The sequence below is a fragment of the Herpailurus yagouaroundi genome, unplaced genomic scaffold (assembly GCF_014898765.1).
Source record: "Herpailurus yagouaroundi ecotype Mexico unplaced genomic scaffold, PumYag 196, whole genome shotgun sequence".
NCBI lineage: Eukaryota > Metazoa > Chordata > Mammalia > Carnivora > Felidae > Herpailurus > Herpailurus yagouaroundi.
This window is the reverse complement of record NW_024412427.1, coordinates 12,656,185-12,664,464: the sequence shown is the minus strand read 5'-3', so window position 1 is coordinate 12,664,464 and position 8,280 is coordinate 12,656,185. Positions and strand designations below refer to the sequence as shown.

General features: G+C 43.9%; 1 protein-coding gene across 2 annotated transcripts in view; it reads left to right on the top strand.

The window, feature by feature from the left end:
- Positions 1 to 644: 644 nt before the first annotated feature.
- Positions 645 to 8,280, top strand: part of EFCAB8 (EF-hand calcium binding domain 8) — a 69,048-nt gene continuing 61,412 nt past the window's right edge. For both annotated transcript variants that reach the window (XM_040447338.1, XM_040447337.1), the window contains exons 1-2: positions 645 to 3,978; positions 8,029 to 8,080. In XM_040447338.1, the coding sequence (XP_040303272.1) occupies positions 3,890 to 3,978; positions 8,029 to 8,080 (141 nt within the window). In that variant the 5' untranslated portion in view covers positions 645 to 3,889. The remainder of the gene's footprint in view (positions 3,979 to 8,028; positions 8,081 to 8,280) is intronic.

The window sequence follows — 8,280 nt, the reverse complement described above, 5'->3', positions numbered from 1 at the left end:
CCCCCCTCCCACCCCCCATCAACCCTCAGATTGTTCTCAGTTTTCAAGAGTCTCTTATGGTTTGGCTCCCTCCCTCCCTTTCTCTTTTTTTTTTTTCCTTCTCCTTCCCCATGGCCTTCTATTAAGTTTCTCAGGATCCACATAAGAATGAAAACATATGGTATCTGTCTTTCTCTGTATGACTTATTTCACTTAGCATAATACTTTCCAGTTCCATTCACGTTGCTACAAAAGGCCATATTTCATTCTTTCTCATTGCCACGTAGTATTCCGTTGTGTATATAAACCACAATTGCTTTATCCATTCATCAGTTGATGGACATTTAGGCTCTTCCCATAATTTGGCTATCGTTGAGAGTGCTGCTATAAACATTGGGGTACAAGTGCCCCTATGCATCAGTACTCCCTTATCCCTTGGGTAAGTTCCTAGCAGTGCTATTGCTGGGACATAGGGTAGATCTATTTTTAATTTTTTGAGGAACCTCCACACTGTTTTCCAGAGCAGCTGCACCAGTTTGCATTCCCACCAACAGTGCAAGAGGGTTCCCGTTTCTCCACATCCTCTCCAGCATCTGTAGTCTCCTGATTTGCTCATTTTGGCCACTCTGACTGGTGTGAGGTGGTATCTGAGTGTGGTATTGATTTGTATTTCCCTGATGAGGAGCGACGTTGAGCATCTTTTCATGTGCCTGTTGACCATCTGGATGTCTTCAGCATGTGAAATCTTGAAAAAAATCTCACTGACAATGAAATTCTAAAGTGTACAACTTCTGTGTTTTAATGCAAGTTTTGACTCTAAAAGAAGGAGCTTTGACAGAAGTAATAAGTGGTTCAACAACACGTGTTTGACTGCAAGCTGCAGGAAGAGCTTTGCCAGTAATACAGCAGGTCCCTCCTTGTCCTCAGAGGATGCATTTCCAAGACCCCAGGGGCTGCCTGAAACCGTGGCTAGTACTGATCCCCATGTATACTATGTTTTTTTCCTGTACAGGTATACTTGTGATGGAATAATTTACAAACTAGGCACAGTAAGAGATTAGCAACAACTGGTAATAGAACAGTTGGAAAAGTATGCTGTAATAAAAGTTAAAGGTATGTGGTCTCAGAGTGTCTTTGTGTACCGTACTTACCCTTCTGGTGACGATGTGAGATGATGAACTGCCCACGTGGTGAAATGAAGTCAGGGGGACGACGCAGAGGCTGTGACGTAGCATTAGGCTACTGTTGACCTTCTGGGGGTATGTCAGGAGGAGGGCGCAGTTGACTGTGGGTGGCGGGGGCTGCAGAGAGGGAACCGTGGATGAAAGGGGACTGCTGTGTGCCTGTCCCTGAATCGCCCTGTGTAGTACAAGAATCTAAACAGCCCACACCCAGGACCTGCCATGGCTCATCCTAGTCGGGCATGAGTTGCCTTCAGGTTCCTTTCCTCTGTCGCTGTCTTGGCAGTTGTTTTATCGTGTTCGTATTTGCATTTCTTGCATTGGGGCCGTTGATAGATTTTGAAGTAGTTCTAGTGGTTTTAAGGTCTGTCACACCTCACGGTCGTTTGGATTTTAGCATTCTAAAGGTTTCTAACCCAATATCCGCCTTTTTTTTTTTTTTTTTTGTATTTTATGTTTTTCTACAAAATGATGTGAGAGTTAAAAAGTATGATTATATATGAGTGCTGTTTTTAGTTTGAAATTTAAATCCTGCATGGTCGAATGGAATAAACTGTGTTTTTTACAGGTAACTCTAGGCTATCCCAGCTTGCTTCTGTGTGCACCTCCCTCCCTATTAATTTTAAAGGCTGAGAGAAGAAATAATGTCGAATGAAATAAAAATAATTAAAACAATTTTCCTAAGAAGTTCTAATTCTGTGACTTAATATTCTCTCCACCGCCCCCCCCCCCCCCCGTCTTTAAGGAGTGTTTTTCTTTTTTGGGGGAGGAGGGTAAGTAGTTACTGAACCACATTGAGAATCTGCCTTTTTTCTTGCATCATGGTACTTTGAAGTCTCTGGCATTTGAACCTGAGTTTGGCACTGGTGTGGAGAGGAAGAGCATGGTTTTAAATGTCATGCGAGTGGGTAGAGTTGTTGACCTCAATTAAGGTGTGATCTTGAACTTGATACTAATCTTCAGGGTCCCCTCCAGTTCCAGCAGTCACTGACTTCCCTCTCGTTTATTCACGTTCGAAAAGGAAAAGCCTCTCTCCTTGGATATCAGGTTGTATCTGAAAATTGTTGACAAATTATATAAAGCAGAGAAGAAAACAAGTTTTTGTTTGTTTTAAAGTCTGTCGAGGAATAATTGACACACATAATTAGGACACAGGTTTTGATGTCTTGAAGCTCTACAGTGGTAGAGCTGGAAGGACGGTGTTGACACCGATACTCAGTGGAGCAGAGGTACCACCCCTGCAGCGGGTTCTTGCGTCCGTCACCGCAGCCCTGGTGGCCCGGGAGTTGCTCCTTTCGGCAGCACCCTGGCATCTCTGCCGTAGGGAACCACCGTCTCCTTCGGATTGGCGGGGGATGCCCGAGCTAGTCTCAGGTAGCTTTTTCCAGAATTCGTTTTTGTGCAGAGATTGATCTAGAAGATTTTACTTCTAAACATCTTCCTTCCCATTTCTGTTTTTGGTTTTTTGGGTTTTGCTTTGTTTTGTGTGGTCTTTTGTTTTGTTTAACCTGAGTTACTGATGATCGTATTTTTACTCTTTTTAGGTAGAAGTTTTCTGAACTTTCTTTACCTAAAAAGAGAAATTCATCTTAATATTTCTCCATTTTTCTCCTGTTTCTTCCCAGGGAAGGAGAAATATATTTATTATGACAAAATTTAGCATATTTTAGTCCCATATGGAAACATTGGTAAGTGCAGGAGCTACTGTGAGTAGAAATGGGACATTGGACTGGAAAATGAAAATTCCCCCCAAAATGAGTGGGAAGCAGTTAAATGTGGGGGCATTAGCCATGTTTTCTTTTTTTTTTCTTCAATAAATCCTTTTAGTTTATTAATATCTAATTCAATAAAACTCTGATTTTAAAGACCTCGTGCACCTTTTATGACCTTTCATTGAACCACTTTACTTTTGATGTTCTCCGTTGTGACAAAATTGTGTTTCCATTATTGATGAAATGGGAGCAGACTTTTTGTCTGTTGGTGTTATCTTTGTGGTGTAGGTCTCGGGAGAAGATCTTGTTTGGTGGTAAAGTAACATTTTGGTAACATCTCGGTAATGAAATGCGATTTAGCCGGGTATCTTTAAACCTGGCATCCATGTCCCTGGGTGGAATCTTCCCACGAGATCTACCTTTGGCCGAGTCACCCTGCTGTGTTGTGCCCTGGACCAAGATTGAACACTGCTGCATCTAGTCCAGGCCTCCCTCAGGCTGACTGAAGGACCCCCATCCACAATGCCCTTGTGGCCTTCCTCTTTCCAAAGCACTGGAGCTCATGCAGAGGACAGCGTAGAGAGCTGCTGTGCCTTCCAGTGTCCCAACTGTGGGGGTCAGTTGGCCTTTTGGTTTTGGTGAATCCTGCTTGATCATCAGGCTCCCTGGCGTTTTCCACAGTTTCTGTGACAGGTGGGCACTGTCCTGTGTGTATGTCCTATGGGTCATTTTGTACTCATGCTCGTCCTGGCTGTGTGTGCTGTAGCTTCTGTCATTGCTGTAAGTTCAACTTTATCAATAAAAAGAATGTCTCACATTGGATGACAGATGGCTGTGTGGTATGGTTTGTGGGATGGAGTCTGATGTTCCATTTCGTGTTCTGTACATGGAATGGTCTCCTCTTCCTGGTTCTTTCTAAACGTGGCCAGCTGACTCTGGTGGAGTCAGGTGGAAGCCCTCGGAGTTCCATGATGACTTCATAGAGGAGGTACTTTGGACTCGGGGACAGCTGCCAAGATGTCTCAGTTGAAATGGAAGTCGAAAACCAATATACCTCTGTCAAAAATAGCCAGCAAGGTTACCTGGGGAGAACAAATTGGGTCAGGGTGAGTGAGGGTTTGGGACTGAAGTTGTCTCCCAAAGATTGGACACCTGGGCCCTAAGATGCGTTTGTCAGCAACTGAAAGCTGAACAAGAGGGCATCTCCTAGCTGTTTCCAGGGCAGCTGTAACTGCTTTTGGCCTTAAGTCATCTGCCCCTATGATTTTTTTTTTTTTTTTTTGAAACTTTTTTTTTTTTTTTGTAGAGCATGAGCAGGGGAAAGGGACAGAGGGAGAGAGAGAGAATCCCAAACAGGCTCCATGCTCGATGTGGAGCCTGATGCAGGGCTTAATCCCACAACCCTGGGATCATGACCTAAGCAGAAATTAAGAGTCAGACACTCAACCCAACTGGCTGAGCTGCCCAGGTGCCTCTGCCCCTATGAATTAAAAACGAATTCAGCAAACCAATGTTTCTCTTCCCTTCCCTCCCCTGGTGGCTACTCCATCCTCTCTTCGTTTCCAGGCGTGTGCCGTGCCCCACCCCGCCACTTGCCCTGGAACAGGTAACTGTGAGGGCGTAGTTGTGGGGATAGCTTTTCCTGATCATAGCTGTTCTCTAATTCCAAATAGAAAATTCTCCATCTCGATTTTTCTTCCTCCAGTATTAGAGGACTAGTACTTCTCTCTGCTTCTTAGTCTTACCCTTGACCTTTTCTCTTCGAGGTCTCTTGCCTTCAACCAGTGTTTTTCCCTTGTTTCCGTCCACAGACATAAACAGAACAGTGTGTTTTGGTCAGACACATACTTTTCTCTTAATGAAACTTTTAGTAATTTGAAATAATTAAAAATATTTAAATAGTTAGAAGAATGGTATCAAGAACTCCCCCTTTGTCCAGACTGTGAACATTTTGCTTTATCATTGTATATGTTTGTTGAACATTTGAGAATAAATTACACTGTGCCCCTTATACTATACTCAAATGTGTAGTTCCGAAGAACAAGGACATTCTCTTTTATAACCATAGTACAGTAGTCAAAAGCAGGAAACAACATTAACTTCATCATTATCTAAGAATATAGATAGTGTTCAGATTTCAAATGTTCACATTTTACGAGTGGACCTATTCATGGCCCTTAGAGCCCCCCCCAGCCCCCTAGCTCTAAATACTGGAATTCTCTGCCCAAAGTGCTTTGAATCTGATTCTTTGTGGGCCTGTTCCCCAGTGCATCACTTTTGAAGGCAGCCCCCTAGGTTTAAGGTAACTGTGGAGCAGTAGTGGTGAGGTGTCCGTCCCACATGCCACCATGCAGAAGCCCCTTGTCAGGATGGGTTGGGCATGGCAGGTGCACAGAGGTCTTGGAGGCTGACTGTCTCCACATGGCCAAATTCTGGCACTTAGCTGAGGAGTTAAAGAATTCTAATTTTTTTTTTTTTAATTTAAATTTTAGTTAACATACAGTGCAATTTTGGTTTCAGGAGTAGAATTCAGTGATTCATCACTTACATACAACACCCCATGCTCATCATCACAACAAATGCTCTCCTTAATGCCCGTCATCCATCTAGCCCATCTCCCACCCACCTCCCTCTCAACCCATAGTTTGTTCTCTATCATTAAGAGTCTCTTGTGGTTTGTTTCCCTCTCTTCTCTCCCCCTTCCCATATGTTGGTCTGTCTTGTTTCTTTAATTCCAGATATGAATGTTACCATATGGTATTTGTCTTTCTCTGATTGACTTATTTTACTTAGCATGATACATTCTAGCTCCATTCATGTCATTGCAAATGGTAAGATTTCATTCTTTTTGATGGCTGAGTAATATTCTGTTGTATGTATGTATGTATATCTATAAATATATATATACACACACACACATCTTTATTCATCAGTGAATGGACATTTGGGCTCTCTCCATAGTTTGGTTATTGTTGATAATGCTGCTATAAACATTAGGGTGCATGTATCTCTTTGAATCTATATTTTTGTATCCTTTGGGTAAACACCTAATAGTACAATTGCTGGGTTGTAGGGTAGTTCTATTTTTAGTTTCTTGAGGAAGAATTCTAAATTTGAACCAGGTTTGCCAGGTTGTTATGAAGGTAGTACAGTAACTTGATTTATAAGCACTTAAAAAGACTTGCTATGTGGACCTATATTTGTTCTTTTGTCCTCGGTCCCATAACTGTTAAGGGTAGTTGTTTACAAATGTGTGTATATACATCAACACGTGTTCTTGTATGTGTAAATACATACCTATTTGTCATTCTTTTATAAAAAGTGGCATTGTGTGTTCTGTTTTTTGCATCTTACTTATTAGTACCTCATGGAAATCCCTGCTGGTTGTCTGCTGAAGGCCAGATTCATCCTTGTGAGTACGTTGGGGATGTTCTGAGCGCAGGTGTATGGATTTACTCAGCCATGCCTCTTCCATAGCCATTCACCTTATTTTTTTGTCACTATCAGAAATGCTGCAGCAACCACTCCTACTCCACTCCAGTGGTCTTTCACAGATGAGTCACGTAAATCACTATCCACCACTTGACCCACTCCACTGCAATAAATCCTAAAGATTGCTGTGAAATTTTTTGAATTAAAAATAGAGAAATGCATGATTTAGACTACAGAAATCGTCCATAACCCACCTGCCAGAGATGACCACCATTAAATTTGGAGTATATTTTTCCAGGCTCTCTTTCTGTGCATGTGCCAACATATACATACCTAATATTCTTGACAGAAGTGGACTTCTAAATACACTTCTGCAGCTTTTTTCCTTGGTGACCTTTAAATGGCCCTGTTCAGTGGCCTTGTCTTTTTCTTACCATCTTGGTCCCGTCTGTGGCATCCCTTCCTCCTGTCTTTTGTGTGTTTCCCCTCCTCTTTCTATCCCTTAAGTGTAGCCGATTCTCAGTTTCAGGCCTCATATCTCCAGGTATTTGCTTTTCATTTCTAATTGGACAGCCCAACGTCATTGGCATGAAGCCACTTTCCCTACTTGCTTCCTTTCCTGGAAATGTTCCTGGCATTTCCCTCAGTTACCCTGGTTCTTGGCTTCCACATCTCCTTTCCTTTGGCTGTTATCTCTCCTTTGGTTTTTAAATCTGAGTTGTCGCCAACACAGTTTAGGTTGGGACTCTGTTGGCCAGTCTTCAATCTTCCCTCCACGTACGCTGATGAATTTCCACAATTGCCCCTCATCCTGCTCAGACTCCCTGGTGAAATACTGCAGGTTCTGCATTCTGCTTCCATTTTTCTTTTCTCTCTTCCCTCCCACTATGCCTCCCTTCCCCTCAGCCCCCAGAGCCCTTTGTCAAGCCAGGCTGGCTCTTGAGCTGTGTCCCCTGAGCATGTCTGCGGCTTGACTCTTTCCTGGCCGTTCATTCCCCTGCCATCCTAAAGTGCTCTTCGAGTCTAGCTGGCGAGGCAGACTGACACTCTAATAATCCTAACAAAGTGCTCTCTCCCATCATACATGGAGGAGCCACTGACCCTGTGGAAATATGCCCTTCATATTTTCGGAGCGGAACTCTGGACTGGACTGCACCCACACGCTCGTGTGAGCCCATGTTGCAGTGAGGAGAGTTCTGTCCATTCTCCCAAAGAAGTCCTGTCTCCAGGCATACTGGAGGGCAGATGGGGGACGGGGGGTACATGCAGTGGCAAGCGGGGCCATCCTAATCCCTCCCTACCTCCAGAGCATGTTTGACCCTTTGGACAGATGCCCATCCCTGGAGCTTATCTTCCTGACATGTGAATTGTAGTTAGTCTACATGGTCTAACTGCAGGCCTCCCAACCCCTTCTCCCTCTGGAAAGTGTGGCCTGCTTTAGAAACCCTCTGGCACTCACTTGGGAAACCGTAGAGCTTCAATAAGATGACTCATTCCCATCAGGGGAAAGAAAGCTTGCAGGCATAAGCTTGGGAACAGCTTCCTGCCGGAGAAGCTCCCGTGGGGAAAGGGATGCTCACCAAATGTGTGCTGGGGGTGTCTATGGGTACAGGGCAGCACCTTCCACCCTGGCCCTGACTCCTTTTCCACCCTCTTGTGACCTGGCTAGGTCAGCCCCCCACATCGTCTTACAAAGTTAAAGTGACCATGATTCCTTATTCTAGGTCAAAGCCAGTGTCTTCTGAGGACTTAAGAGAGAACTCTCAGTCTCAAAAGGTAAGAAGACCATCAGAGGTTGATAAAGGGGAGGGGTGTTCCAGAACCGCCCAGACATTGCTCATCAGCACAGAGGTCTACCAGTTACCCATCTCGGCACCAGGGTAGCAAACTCCGATATTCACAAGGCCATGTAGGTAACTTACCTGGCCACTGCTGCAGGCTTGTTTTCCCTTTTAAAAGGGTTGTATTGGCCAAAT